Here is a 15,616-nt window from a genome sequence, read left to right as displayed (position 1 = left end):
ATATTTACGACTAGCAGGTCCTTCGAAGAAAAGTTCAAGTTTTCTTACTGAAAACAAAGAGGGGGGGAGAATAAAACCGCTTTTCAAGCTGACTCTCCCAAAGTTTCAGTCACTGAAATAAATAATCAGCAGATTTTTCTAAACAGCAGCAGCAGCATCAACATACATTTCTACTTCCTCAGTTACATTAGTGACTGTTGTTGTTAAAGCTGACTCAGTCTGCTGTAAGTTACAGTACATCCGTCCTTTGATTGTAAAGTAACTTACACTGTTAAAAAAACCCAACAGCAATATGATGCTGATATGTATGTACAGAAAGGACAAGCCCTGAGTTTGATACACGTTGACAAACCGTCCTTGGTTTAAAAGGGCAGGGCTCCTTCACAACCATGACCTCCATTTTAAAGATAATTCATTCGGTGATGAATTCTTGAGGGGAAAAAAAACCTGTTAGAAATCGCCCCTGCTAAAGAATCTAAATATTCAGAATTTTAAATCCATGTACGCACACGGAAAGTTTAATGGAAGGAAAAAGGAGTGGTAGAAAAAGGAGCACTAAACCTTTTCTATTTCTGAAATAGAAAAGGTGTGAATCCTTATTGTAATGGTTTAACTTTAGAGGAAAACAACAAAAAAAATAAATAAAATAAATAAAATCTGATAGTTTGGTGAACTAAGAAGATTCCATTTAAATCAACAGCTTCATGTTTGTTTTCTTTCTCTACCACTTTTACTTCCAACCACTTTAACTTTCAAGTTGATGCCTGTGGATTTTTCAACTCTGCTTGACATTTACATTTTAAAAGAAAAAAATAAAACAAGTTTGATCATGTTCTTTTCGATCAGTATTTGCCCCCCTGCAGACTTGTTCACTTTTTTTGTTTTAGTTGTTTTTCTGTCACTTTTCCCCCCATTTATTGTTAAAACAATAATTAAATAACATTTATTTATTGTTATAACATTTATTTTATAACAATAAATAAATATTATTACAAATAGGAATTTCATTCATTCATTCAGTGAAGTTATTCAAAACAATATGGTCTCATGTAACATAAAATCTTAATGATCCTCAGTGGTTTTAGGAAATATTCTGACTTCAAACAGTCAGACATGGTAGCAGCAGTATGATGCTGTGGGTCTGTTTGCTGCTCCAGGACCTTGTCGCCCTTTACTGTAACGTGACAGACTCCTCTTTCTGCCAGAAAATATGACCAAATCCTACTAAGTCCACCTCTGAATGTTTTCAAAAATAAACAAAAAAATATTTGATGGTTTTGTTTTGACTGAATCCAAAATTTCTCCACATTGACGTAAAAAGAATCACTGCCATAACCAGCGAAATGGTTCAAACAAATAGATTGGCTTTCTATTCACTCTGGTTATTTGATATTAACATTCGTCTGATTGTCTGAAGAAGAAGAAAAAAATCAAGTAAAGACGGGAAATCTGAAAGAGGGCAAATACTTTTCCATGGCATTTCATCCAATGAGCAACAAGGTCGCTAATTGTTTCTTTTTTTTCAGCATAAAATCCTGAATGAATCTGCAGCGATCTCCCTCTGGTTTCAACCTTTCAGCCTGAGGCAACATAGAAGCAGGAAGTGTGAACCTGACTATGATGGACGTTAGCAGATGTCAACAGAAGGACTCTCGTATGCTGCATGTTCTCAGCTTAAAACACACCACTCGTGCTTTATTATTATTATTATTATTATTATTATTCTTTTGGCTCCTGCTAGAGTTTAACTAAAAGGCCGATAACATCCTGCTGTGGTCCAAATGAGGAAGCGGTAAATGCAAGTACTTGATAATAAAATTACAAGTTGATTTTCAGTAAATTACATGAATTTATCTAAAAAAAGAAAAAGGAAAAAAGGGGCATATTCAATAAATAAACTAACAAACTGGTGTCTAAGTCTGCTTCTATATACAAGAAACAAGGTGCTTTTTGTTGAGGAGCTAAAGATTTGTCTTTATTTCACAAATAAACATAAATTATGCAGCTTTTTTTTGTTTTGTTTTCTACAAACAAAAAAGAAAAGCTGCTTAAAATACAATTGCTGGTTATTCTGAAAACCATGGCAGCAGCCAGGAGTGGTACGCTGTGAAACTGAGAACATTTACACCCCATCGTTCTGACAAGGCACTAAAAAGAAACACCTGGGTTGTTTTACTGTGATTGAAATAAAAGAAAAGAAGTTACTTTTATCAGGTTTTGTTTGCCTAAGTAAGCAGCACGATGCACGGATGTCGCTTCCTTTGCGTGTCACTCGTCGCACTGGGTTTCTCGTCCTTTTAGTGTTTGGCGATGCAAAAAAACCAAAAAACTAGATGTTGAGTGTCAGATTAAGAAAAGAGGTCAACAACCCTGATTCGGAGCGGGGCGCAAAATAACAAGGGAGGTTTTCGTGTCATACAGTCTGAAGGTCGGCAGCTTGTCCGTTCAGTCAAAGTCCCAATAATCTCTCTGACGACGTCCGACCGCTCCGAGGACGTAAGCTCCTCCCAGCATTCAGCGTGACTCGGACCCGTCGCGGAGCCAGAACCCGCTGGTGAACCTCTCGCTTGGTCGTGACGCCTTTCGGCCGGCGTGGAGCGGCGTGGGGGTCACTGTGTAAAACTTTTCTTGATGGCCACGCTGGGGAAGAGGCTAGAGAGTTCCTGGACTGCCCGGGTGTCCACCTGGGAGCAGAAGGAGACGTCCAGCAGGACAAGCTGAGGACACGACTGGAGGAGCTTCTTGAGAGACGTGGCGCTCACCAACCGTGTTCCTGACCATGACAAAAAAAATATATATATAGCAAAAGAAAGACTGAAATCCAAAACTATGAGCTAATTGTAAACTAAACCGACGTTACTTACTTCACAGATTAATGTGCAACTGGATTTATCAACATTTCCATCTTACCATGGAAATCTTAAAGCAGAAGTATTCGTACGCCTTAAACCTTCTTATGCGATAACAAGTTTAGCTGGACGATAAATCGTCCCAGAAGTTATCGCGATAAACGATAATGTTGTTTTGAGTTCAAAACAATTAACTGAATTATTTTCGAAATTGAGAAAAAAAAACTCTAGCTTAGTGGGATTTTAGATGAACGTCACCTTTTTTTTAAACCACAAGTTTACATACACCGAAATAAACTTCACTGTCTAAAGTTAAATCACACCACACGCCTCTTGTTTCAGGTCAGTTAGAATGACCTAAATTAGCTCTATTTGCTAAATACATAATGAGAGAGATTTATTTTATTGTCTTCAAATCAGAATCTTTCCTCAGAATTTGGCAGAGTTGCCTTTGATCTGTTTGAGTTGGGTCAAACATTTTGCTTCCACTAGTGTGTGAATATGTGTTTGTCAAATACACTCTCAGTTGGGCTGCAGCTGCCACTAAATGCATCTTGCACCATGTACTTTCCAACGATGTTAAACTGCTATTATTATACGAGCATATAAGTTTGTTGTTGTGGATTCTCCGTTTTGTTTCCTGCAGGTCTAGAGGCAGACTGTCACATTCTATCTATGCTTCTTTCTCTCTTCTACTCCTCTTTTCCTCTAGACCTTTTCTCCCTTTCTTTTCTCATCTCCGTGTCCATTACATTTGAAACAAGCCCAAAGCAATTAACTTTAAAAAAAAACAATAAAATCAAAACAGGATGATGTGCAGCGTTAATAGCTGACCAAACGCAGAGTGTACCCAGTATGTCGAGGTGTTGCAGCGCCGGGCAGCACGCGGCCAGCTCCTCTATGTCCGAGTCGCAGATGGTGCGGTTGGCGGTGAGGAAGAGCTTCCTCAGTCGGGGCAGCCTGCGGGCGAGCTGCTGGAAGCAGCCGGTGCTGCTCTGCAGGGTGGGACACCAGCCCAGGTCCAACTCCTCCAACATCCTGAGTCACCGCAGAACGTCAAACGTCAAACGGTTAAGCGTGGTGTGGTGCTGTGCTGCGTTGCTTACCTGCAGCCGGTAACGAGCTCGACCAAGCCTCGGTCCGTCAGGTTCCTGCAGCGCCACAGGTCCAGAGAGCACAGGGAGCGGCACCGAGTGGCCAGCATGCTGGCAACCACATCATAGTCCTCTATCTGCAGAGACAGACGGACGTTACTCTGATCATGTCCTCCAGTGTGTGCAGTAGGAATGTAAAACTTAAAGGTGTAGTTTGTAACTTTTCTTAAATAAATCTGGTTTTAATATGCTGTAATAATACTGTGAAAAAAATGTGAAAAAAAATTTTGAGCTCCTCTGACTCCTCCCAGCACTTACTGCATAAATACACCACTAAGAGAGAAATAACCAATCAAAACTAGGAGGATTGTGTTAGTGCTATCAATCAGGCTTGTGCATGTGCTGCTCACACCCTCCTAATTTCTCTATGCTACACTGCAGGTGGTTCAACACAACACCACCTGCCACACCCGGATGCTAAAGCTGGTTAGCATTCGTTCTATGACTGTGGCTAAACAGTTTTCCTGGAACAGTAAATTGTTTCTCCACCGTTAGCATATTTAGCAGCATGTACACAAGAATTATTGACAACATTAAGCCCCTCCTCCTGGCTCTGTCTGGGTGTTTTTGGTTGGGAGTGGTGCACACTAGTGGAACAAGTCAGCGTCGGGCCAGGGGGCGGGGCCAATTACCGGGCCCCTAACCAATCACTGGGCCCCTAAGGAATCACCGGGCCACTTACGTGGAGTGAAACTGAAACTGTTGAGCGGGGGGAATCTCTGTTTTACTTTAATCCAATATGTTCTGTGTCTAAAAGAGTGACTGTCAAAGGCATATTTACAGCTTTTTATTTGATTTGTTTTTTCCTTACCCTCACACAACTCCCCAGGTTGAGATGTCTGATCTCAGGGCAGAAGGTCAGGATGCTGAGGATGGCTGTTTGCTACAGAGGGGACATAAAGAAAGAAAGAAAAAATAGGATTAAAACAAAAAAGAAAAAGCAGAAAAAAGTAATAGGCAATTTTAAGAAGCGGTATTGTGTGTTTTCCAGCCACATAGTGTCATTTTATAACACAATCAAATAACTGTGTTACCTTCAATTGTTATTAAAATGCTACATATATCAAACATGACTTAAATAAATGTGATTAAATAAGTTGTGATTTAACAACTTGAAATTGGGGGCCTCTGTCTCTTTAAAAACTCCTTCTCTTTCTGAAACATAACATGGCTCCTCTATTAACCCTTTAGCAATGTTTTTACTAGCGTTGTACTGAGAAGCAGCTCCTATAAAGAGCTCAGCAGATGTTCAGTTCCACCAGGTGTTTGCTAATTTCTGCTGGCTAGTCTGAAGCAGCTGAGTGGAGGAGAATCACTCTGTGACGTAGAAGTTTGGCAGCCACAGCTCTGAGGAGGAGTTTCATCCTCAAAGGTGGTGCTAGGTCCAATCAGGTGTTTTGCTCAGCTGAATGGTTGCCATGGAGATTAAAGGATTTCTCAAACATGCATAAAAGAATCAAAGCGACACTCCAGGTATGTTTTTGATGAGGCAATAACATTAAAACATGATGTACAGCTAAAAAACAAGGCCACATTTACATGATACTGCCCCTTTAAATGTGAAAATGACAAAACATCACATCTAAATGACAGTGTTGCATTCTGCTGAGTCAGTCATGTCATCTGACCTTCCTTCAAACAGACCGTCTGTCTTCCCAATCAACATTTGAAGGAATTTAATAAAGCCCAAGAGATCAGTTCTGCGCACTGCGAAGCGAGCCGAGGACGGAGCCTTCTCCTGTGGCACTGCGGCGCGCGCCCAGATATGGAAATTCAACACGCCAATTGCCAACACGTGTACATCTGTGGCAGGAGAAAGTGTCAAGAGATGAAAGTGAAAGCCTCTTGTGAGTGTGTGCGTGCGCCGAACTCAGTCTGGCATCTTTATAAATGCCTCTCTCTCTCTCTGCGGTGAGCTACTCATTTAATTAGAGTGCTGACAGGGTAATGACAGCTGAGATGTCAGAATCCTCCCCCCCTCCCTCAGGCAGACACACAGCTCTCACTGTCTGTCCGCGGCGTAAACAACCTGCGGTGCGCGGCCCGGCTCCACCGCAGAAACCCGACGTAACAACGCTCTTGTCTGCAGCGCGGCAAAAACGCCGAGGCGCAACACGAAAACAACGCTCCGGACGTGCCCACACCTGAATGCACGCCCCGCGAACCCGGAGCTGACAAAGGAGCGTACGCAGCAAGCAACACGAGCCATCAGATAAGAAGCCGGATCGTTTTACGACAAATAGTCTGAAAGTTTTATTAAAGCCACGCTGTACGTGTTTTGTTATTGATGGGGGCAGCGATACCTCAAGAGGTTTAAAGATGAACCTGTAAGTGAGAGTCACTTACAAGAAAGCAGAGATGGGAATGAAAACAGGAGCTACTTTCATCTAAAAGATTTGCTAAAAGCCTTTAGATAAATGTATATTTAACTGCAGTAGCAGTGAACAATTGAGCCACATTATGGCTCAATATGTACCCCAACATTCATATTTTTCATATTATTTTACTAATTACTAATTACAGTACAGTGTATAACATGTTTAACACTGTCAGTAGCTAGAATGTCAAACTTTTCAAAAATTCAACACGCTCTCAGAATGCTAAGGCTACTTAGCATAACCACCGATGATAGCAGATCAACAGCTTTCCTGAAATAGTAAGTTGTTCATTCTCCACTGACACATTTAGCAGCGCATACACGAGGATGATCGACGGTGCTAAGACACTCCTCCTGGCTCTGATAGGCTGTTTCTGACCGGGCGGCTCTTCAAACAGCAATAGTAGCTCTGGGTGGAAGTGAAGGAGATCGATCTTTTCACAGATTATCTGTCTCATTTTACACTTTGATGACATGCTGATAGTTTTAACAAATATGTAAAGAAACATATTTTTGCAAAACTTACATACATCCAGCTTTAACAGGAGCCTTGGTTTGCTGAGACGACAAATTCAGCTTTATGCAGCAGTGTGTCAAAACTCTTCCTAAGGATCAGCTTGGAGGATCCATGGTGCTGTGGATCTGTTTCTATACTCACATCCTTCAGAAGCTAAAAATAAACTCTCTGACATATGAAGTTATATTAAATAAAAAATTGGGAGTCTTTTTGCTGCCAGTGAATGTGTGTACACCCCAACCTTGTAAAATGTGACATCAGAATACTAAGAGCTTTCTTATGGTAAGAGAGAGCGGCACAAAGTATAAACTCTGCCAACATCTAAGCCACAAGTGAATTAAATATCATTTCACTGTTTTTTTTTCAGAATAACTGAATAAAACTTCCATTTATTCTCAGGTTTTTTACACATTTTTACCTGGAGTGAAGAGGACATAAAGGAAACCACAAAGACTCAAAACGAAAGCAAATGCTTGAATGTGTTCTTAAGTGAAGGGTTTGCCAATTAAGTCTCGGTTTTTTTGAAAGATGCTCGATAACAGTGGACCTGCTACAGGTCGTTGCAGTCCACAGGTGACCACACCTACCTCTATCTTGGTGCGGTACAGCACCAGCCTGCGGAGGTGTGAGAGTTTGGAGATGTGTGTGAAGGCCTGCGGGTGGAGGCGGTCGCACGACGACAAGTTGAGCTCCTGCAGTTTGGGGCAGGCCTGGGCGATGACCTCGAGACACGGTTCATTCAGGAAGTGACAACACGACAATTCCAGGCACACCAGGCTGAGACCGCGGGCCTTCATGAAACTAGAGGGGGAAAAACAAAATGACCTTCTTAATCTGGACTTAGAATTTTTGTCTGCCGTTCTACCAACTTTAAAACTATTCGTCCTTGCAAGTGTTTTTTCTTTTTTTTTTCTGAGGTCGTTTCGGTCTGACCTGCTGAAGCCCGTCAGGGTGAGAGCGCCACGGCTGCCCGTCCAGGACAGGTTGAGCCTCTGGAGGAGGGTGCAGCGGCTCTGCAGGTGTCCCAGGGAGGCGTCACTCAGCCGGGCCCAGTACGGCTGCAGGCTCAGCTGGGTGTACTGCAGCGGGTCGCAGCAGTGCTGGTGCAGCAGCTTGCAGGTCTGGGCCAGACGGCAGAGGTCAGGCAGGGTCAGGTGGCTCAGAATCAGCTGGATGAGCTGAGGACGGAAGACCGGTAGGAAGGAGAGAGAAGGGTCAGGAAAGGAGAGGCGAGGAAAAGCGGAAACTCTCTTAAAGTGACGGTAAAAAACTGAAGGATAATAAGTGTAGCGTAGATTAATGTTTCCTCTCTATGTGGGAGAGATCTAAACGGCTCTGATGTTCCGCTCTGTGTTTGTGTTGCCTCTCTCAGAGACAAAGAGCGATTTGCCCCACGCGGCTGTGTCGCGGCAGATCAACAACGTGCCGCGTTCAGGGCCCGGTGTCGGCTGACGGATAATAGCTGTATTGTATTCTGCCGTTAATGGCAGCGGTTTGGAGCGCAGATGAGACGAGCGCCACGGGTGTTTTCTTGAAGCGCACCGCAGACAATGTGACGCGAGGTCGGCCTGTTGGGTCGAGGACGGAGTCTCAACACGTAGATGTGTTTGTGAGGATTGCAGGAACATGGGAGTGTATTCGTACCACTTCAAACTTTTTAATCCTTTTGGTCACAAACTTCAGTGTGTCTCATTGTTGTGCTGCCTGACAGAACAACACAGAGTAGAGTTAGTAGTAGACCATAATTCTGCCACCATCATGTTTCATAACAGGCACATGTTTTCATGGTGATTGTTTTCCACTAAGGCTGCATTAAGTTACAAAAACATGTTGGTGAATGTTGTTATCAAGGTATGAGTTATAATAAATAAACAAATCACCTGATCAGTGTTTGTTTTGTTGCAAACAGAGACTCTAAAATAGCGACTCTAGCAAAAAGAATGCAATTAACTTCATTATTTCAAACACAACAACATGATTTAATTGGAAAAGTTGCATTTTTTTCTTGACCTGTTGTTGTGAAAAGGAAACACTTTAGTTCAAATTTCTAAGTGACTTTTTCAAAGAACATTAAAGCACCGTTATGTGTTTTCCAGACACATAGTGCCATTTTATAGCACAATCAAGTAACTATGTTAGCTTCAGTTGTTATAAAAATGTTATAAATATTAAACATGACTTAAACAAAAATTGACTTTCTTATTTAATGCCTTGAAAATGGGCCTCTGTCCCTTTAAGAAACTCCTGCTCTTTCTCAAACTCCGCCTTCAAGAAGTCATCACAACATGGCTCCTCTATTAACCCTTTAGCAACATTTTTACCTGCGTTGCCTGAGAAGTGGCTCATATAATGAGTTCAGCAAATGTGCAGTAAGATCAGGTGTTTGCTAATTGCTGCTGGCTAGTCTGAAGGAGCTGGAATGCTGAAGCTCGGCTTGGAAACAGAGGAGGAGCTTCATCCTCCTTGGTTTGTTTTTGAATAACATTATTACACGATGTAAAGCTCAAAAAGTTGATTTTACATAACACTGCCCTTTAACATTAAGGTTCCTTTGACGTTCGTGTTTTGCTCTGTGCCCTGCAGTGTGTTTGTTCTGCTGTCACCTCATATGGCAGTTTGTCAAAGTAGCCATTGGCAGTCCTCTGCTGCTTGCCGTCTCCTCCTGGTTTGAAAGGTCCACCGACATCAGACATCTCGTCTTCGCTGTCACTCAAGTCGCTTATGTCGATGAGAGGCATCTTATAAAGTGCGAGCATGGGCCTCTCCTTCACCCCGCGGAGGATAACGGCGTCCAGCTCGGTGTAGTAGTCCAGCAGGGAGCTGTTGACCTCCAGGCGGAGCAGATTGGTGGGGAAGTTGATGTGCTTGATTTTCGGGGAGAACTGTCGAGCCTGGGGGGTCAGCGCTTTGGTGGGCTCTCCTGACCACAACACCTCCCACCTGGACAACAGACAGCATGCTTAGCATCGCATAAGGTTAAACAGGCTGATTAGGGTTAATGATTGTGTGCTAAAGGATGTTAGCATGAGAACCTGTTTTGCTGCTTCTGCTTACTTATTTCTGCTTACACAAATTAATCAATTAATTAATTAATGAGCTCAATAATTTCCATCCTGATCATTAATCCTTTTTGAAGGCCAATTTTGTTTACAGTGAAATCATAATCCATTACAATTATGGTTTCGGTTGTGTGTTTTTCATTTTCCATTTCCATTTTGTCAATATATTACTTGAAAATGGTCTCAAAACAACAACAGTATCGTTTATTGCAATATTTACATGGGCAATTTATCGCACAGCAAAATTTGTTACTGTGACAGGTTTACTGGTTAATAAAATAAGAAATAAAGTCTGGCAACTTATTTTTTCTTAGCTTAGCGTCATTTTTCCATTTTTACAAAACAATAATAAAAACCTCTCCAATACTTTTCATGACCGTATTGTATGACAGCAGATTAGGGCAATGATAAAATTTCTTTTCTAGAAAAAAACCCAAGGAATTTTCAAAGTTTGAAAAGTTGAAAATTTTCTAGAAAAACTCAAAAGTTTGAGATTAATTTCAGAAACTTTCTAGAAAAACCATGGTTTTTCAAGTATGTTTTACTTTTGAATCTCAGTATATATTTTTTCTAGAAAATTTCTGGGATTAATCTCAAAATTTATGAGTTTTTTTCCTTAGGACATTTTCCGCTTTTCAAACTCTGAAATTTTCTTGCTTTTTCTAGAACATTTCTGACTCAGAAATGTATACTATAATCTGAGAAATGATCTAGAAAAATCAAGGAATTTTTTTTGTTGTTCTAAATGTCAAAAAAGTTCAACTTTTGCAACTTTTCAAAAGTTGAAAATGTTCAAAAAACTCCGAAATTTCCATGTTTTTTCTTGAAAATTTCTGAAATTAATCTCTAAATTTCAGAGTTTTTTCTAGAAAATTTCTCACTTTTCAAACTCAGAAAATTCCTTGTTTGTTTTTTTTCTAGAAAATTTTGAAGCTATTTGGCGAAAATTTACTCCTCCTTTTTCCCCCCCTATCCACCATGGCCAAAGTACGCCGTGGTAGTGCAGGACCCTGTTCTAGTTATTGCTGATGGAAGTTGCTTCAGGATGTCATCACTGGGGGGGTTGTTACCTGACATCAGTAGGCGGGTTTTGGGAGAACGGGTTGTGGGAGCAGGCCAGGATTTGGACGATGGCTCCAGGATAATAAGTCTCAAACACCTCCACTGCCGTGGGGTAGACAGGCTCCTCGAAGCCCAGCTCGATGTAATCCTGGCTGTGGAAGCCGTTGGGGGTCCGGCGGAACGCCAAGGGAGCGCTGGCGCACTGTTCCCACCACTTCCCGTAAGCTCTGAACACGGCCGTCTGCGTGAAGTCCCCCGAGCTGGGGTAAACGTTGGGGATCCCGGCCAGATTCCACATGGTGTAGGACATGCTGTTCTCACTGCCATAGTGGGAGCTGAAGTCCAGAACCTCCTTGGCGTACTGCTCCACCTCCACGCTGACCGGCAGCACTGCCCGCTGGCCCGACTCCACGGCACGCCGGCTGGTCAGTGCCTCGCCTCGAGTCCCGCTCCTGGAGCGCCGCCGCAGACATATATAGTAAAACATGCTCAAGAGGGTTAACATAGGGAACTCTGGGAGTGGCGGGAACGGAGGGGGGAAAGACGGAGGCTAGACGGAGGAAGAGCCTCCGGTTACGTGTAGCGCATTGTCTCGAGGGCTGGGGGCGGACAAAACGCAAGCTAGAGGCCCGGCTGCATGCATGACCTGTGGGGTTAGGCAGAGACAAACACATCCATGAGTGGGACGAGCAAAACATTGAGACAACACAGACTCAATGTGTTGTGTCAGACAACAGCTGTCAATCACACTAAATACACAGAGTGCTTTATAAAAGTATTTACACTCAACTTTTTCCCCATGTGTCAGGTTACAACTGTAACTTTTATAATGATTGTGTTGTACTTTTGTTCGTTTTACATTTACTGTTTATACTGATTGTATTTTTTAACTAAATTTGTGTAGCTAAGTTATTCTAACCTACTTTTGTAGAACCTTGTTTTTAGCGAGACATATTACTGATCATTCAAGGACAGCAGATGAAAGACAGCCTTTTGGCTAATTATGGAACATTTGCAGAAATGTTCAAGTGTTATCCAGGTACATAGTGCCATTTTATAGCACAATCAAGTAACTATGTTACCTTCAGTTGTTATAAAAATGCTACATGTATCACAAATGACGTAAAAGAAATTTGATATCGTATTGAAATTGGGCCTCTGTCTCTATAAAAACTCCCACTCTTTCAGAAACTCCACCTCCAGGAAGTCATCATAACATTGCTCATGTATTAATCCTTAAACAACGTTGTCACTGAGAAGTAGCTTGTAGATCCTCAGATCCACCATCATTAGGTGGTTGCTAATTGCTACTGGCTAGTTTGAAGGAACTGAGTGGAGTGGAGTAGCAGGGGAGAATTAGCATAGAGCAACTTTCAATACAGCGTTCAAAACTAGAACAAGTATTGCACAAGTCCAAACCTAAAAAAATCATAATAATACAAACATTTATCTGCCTAAACTAACATTCTATGCAATGAGAATAGCCCAAAGGCCCATAGAAGCTTTGGAGGAGCTGCAGAGCCCAGGAGAATCTGGAGAAGTCATTGTTGAACAAAAACGACTTCCATTTAAAGTTAAAATACATAAAACTTTGGGACCAAATGAGAAAATGTTTAGGTGGTGTAAATACTTTTGCTAGACACTCAACTGCAATATATATACTTTATTTTAAATCAAAGTCATAAATACAAAGTTGTCCTTGCTTAAAGAACAGCCTACAACGGGTAGGTCGGTCTGTCATCAGTGACCACCATGTTGGAGGTTTGTTGACAGGTACAATAAGCAGCCAAGCTGTCTGACTTCTCTGTAGGTCAATCAGCAGCACCACTATTCGGGAGAATATCTGAGCCACTGTCGGCTTTAGTTAAAGTTTAACTTTTGACCTTACACAAACTCAGATATTTCTTTAGATTCCAAGATAAAATAAACAAAAAAGCATTGGGGAAAAGGTGTGTATTAGATAGCAGTGATGTAATTAAAGTTGTTAGAAATTAAGAATATATGTAAACATAAAACAAGGAACTTGCCCAATAACTCGTCTGGTTTTTTATATGGAAAATCCCACTCTATAAGTAGTACATTTCCAGCTGCCAGTTTTCTGTAAAACTTCAGTAAAGTGACATTAAAACGTGAATTTGTTTGGTTTTCTGTCAGTTTTCTGTCAGTGGTGGCTAATGTTAAATAGCTGGGGTTAGCTAACATTCAGACAAGCTGAGCTGTCAAATATGAACCGCTTGCTTCCGCTTGGCAGCTTTAACAGCAAAACACACAACAACAAATGAACATGAAGTCAATTTACGGCAAACGGAGATCTATATATCCATTCATGGGGATGTATCTTCTTCTTTCCATCAGCTGTAGCTGGATATTTCAGTCCGCAAAATACATTCCTGTAGCTTATCTCGTGTTGCCTTCAGGGACCAGCAGGACAACGCACTAAGTAACGAAGAGTGCACTAAATCCAACTAGCAAATGTATTTTTAAATGGGTTTTTTTAATGATTTGTGAAAAAAAAATGACAGATTAAAATTTGTTTAAATTTATATCATTAAACATTAGTTACCCGTGATAATTTCGGTAGAAATGCTTAATTCTCCTCCTTGTAACATCTCAGCCGCTGCAATGACTTACTTTTGCTTAAAGAAAAAATAACTCAGATAGAAAAGGCAACAGATTACAATTTGAACCGATATCATCAAACGCTACATATCTGACTTGTTTCAAAGAAGAACAAACTAGGCGCATGTACATAAAAATAGGAGTTCCGTGCCCGCTTTGAAGGTGTCACGAGTTGTCAACATCCGGACGGCGAGTTTTTATCGCAAAGGATTATGGGAATAGTAGTTTGTATGCTGCAGAAAAAAAATACCACTGACTTTAAAAGAGAAAATTCGCATGTATAGTTGTACGTTTATCAAATTATATGTTTTATAGTTATTGGGAATTAAAATGTAATAGGACTAAATCAGAAAGTGTAAGTTAGACTTCAAATAAAGCCAGAAATAGCTATTGACCGGGAAATAAATAAATCTGTTTTGTTCGTACAAAACAATTCAGATAATTTAGCTGTAAAATTTTAAGTAAGTCCTCCTTAATGATTTAACTTTAACATCAGTTAACTGCATCTCCTGCTTGTTTTGCACATTTCTATAAAGTCACCAAACTCTCCCAGAGTGGCCTGGCTTTCTTAGCACACCCCAGTCCAGATTTCACATCTGCCTTGTTTAATCCTCATCTGAACCTGTCCATGCAGCTAGGACCAAAACACTGAAGCACATCAGAGGGGGGAAAAAAGCAAAGCCACCACACACACACACACACACACACACACACACACACAAAAAGGCACATAAACAGCATTCAGACAGATTTAGAGTTAACAAGATAGAATAATGTGAGCAGTGAGCTTCTGGGCCTGCACCCTGATTGACAGGCCAGGCTGCTGTCAACTCCTCCAGGCAGGGATCAGCGAGCAGCAGCTCTGCTACTGTCAGAGCTCTGTTCTGGTCCACTGTGCCACCCATACATATGCACACGGCCAGGCTCACTCAAATGCAAATGGGAGATGGACGCACACACGAGTGCCTGAAGAGATACACACACATAAATGCACACCCATGAACCAACACACCCTCTGTATGTTCTTTTTATGCCCCAGCTGGTAAAAGGCAGGAAAATAATAAGTCTGCTGTACCACCCCCTCATCCCCCTCCCACACCACCCTCTCCTTCTTTTTTTTTCTTTTGCTTGGACACATGAAAGCTGGTTGTTGCACATGTGAAGCACCGCACTTGGTTATTCTCATTTAGATGGAGAAAGCAGCAGCCCTGCTTTGTTGCCAGTGTTCTGTTCTACTTCGATACTCGGAAATGAAAGAGCAATTTGTGATGTTTTTTTGCACCTGAAAGTATTACACGGCTTTCTCCGGCTTTGCTTTTCTGTAAGACTGTCCTACACAGACCTCAGGAAGGGCGTGTTTGTAAAAGCAGTTTCTCCAAAAGTTGGGCTATTGTGTGAAAAGCGAGCAAAAACAAGAATGCACTTGGTTTGCTAAGTGTTAAGCACTTAGCAAGTATAAAACAATAGTGATGTCTGCCAAGATATATCTCGTATAACAGACCCACACATAACAGGATAGAACTGTGTAGTGGAAGAAAAAGACTGCGTAGTTTAAAAAAAAAAGTCTGAAAACGTAAACACTTTTTACAATCAACACACCTTTTGACTCTTCGGAGGGGCAGCCAGTATGAAACAATGTTCCTTGTTGCTCTGTGAAAAACAGTGTCGTATTAACTGCTGTAACTGTGGTAATAACTGGTGTACTAACTGGTGTAACTGGTGTAAGTTACTAACTGCTGTATTTGGGAGAAAACAAACAAACAAACGGCACTAGACAAAAAGTGTTCAAAAGTTCAAAAATAAAAGTATACAGCTCAAACCAGAAGTGAAGGGCTTCACTATACAAACATCAAAATTACTGGCAAAATAAAACACATAGAAATTTGCTGTAATAAAAACACATAAGGCTATTTACACTAAATATCTAGCTCGCTAACTAAATATTTAGTTTAACCTAGGTTAACCAAATAACCTAGGTA

General features: G+C 41.4%; 1 protein-coding gene across 2 annotated transcripts; it reads right to left on the bottom strand.

Annotated features, from left to right (window-relative positions):
- Positions 1-1,515: 1,515 nt before the first annotated feature.
- On the bottom strand, positions 1,516-15,314 carry fbxl4 (F-box and leucine-rich repeat protein 4). 2 transcript variants are annotated; one of them, XM_015017348.1, is made up of 9 exons: positions 15,237-15,314; positions 11,027-11,664; positions 9,501-9,837; positions 7,831-8,075; positions 7,485-7,698; positions 4,815-4,886; positions 3,956-4,080; positions 3,700-3,887; positions 1,516-2,773 (listed from the first exon to the last, which is right to left on the bottom strand). In XM_015017348.1, exons 2-9 carry the CDS (start codon positions 11,521-11,523, stop codon positions 2,610-2,612), a joined length of 1,842 nt encoding a protein of 613 aa, XP_014872834.1. In that variant the 5' UTR covers positions 11,524-11,664; positions 15,237-15,314; the 3' UTR covers positions 1,516-2,609. The 2 variants fall into 2 exon arrangements, with proteins under 2 accessions (XP_014872834.1, XP_014872833.1); XM_015017347.1 differs by lacking the exon at positions 15,237-15,314 and adding an exon at positions 13,318-13,441.
- Positions 15,315-15,616: the final 302 nt, after the last annotated feature.

The sequence above is a fragment of the Poecilia latipinna genome, unplaced genomic scaffold (genome assembly GCF_001443285.1).
Source record: "Poecilia latipinna isolate Pla-1442-1.1 unplaced genomic scaffold, P_latipinna-1.0 Scaffold2129, whole genome shotgun sequence".
Classification (NCBI taxonomy): Eukaryota; Metazoa; Chordata; class Actinopteri; order Cyprinodontiformes; family Poeciliidae; genus Poecilia; species Poecilia latipinna.
This window is presented reverse-complemented; position numbering and strand designations above follow the sequence as displayed.

What these genes read in the sequence shown, in the direction of transcription:
- fbxl4 (XM_015017348.1), bottom strand. Translation starts at nt 11,523, where the DNA reads ATGTTAACCCTCTTGAGCATGTTTTACTATATATGTCTGCGGCGGCGC. An exon ending in ACCTGGGGAGTTGTGTGAGG is followed by an intron (nt 4,081 to 4,814) that starts GTAAGGAAAAAA and finishes CTGTCTCTGCAG; the next exon opens with ATAGAGGACTATGATGTGGT. An exon ending in GAGCTCGTTACCGGCTGCAG is followed by an intron (nt 3,888 to 3,955) that starts GTAAGCAACGCA and finishes GCGGTGACTCAG; the next exon opens with GATGTTGGAGGAGTTGGACC.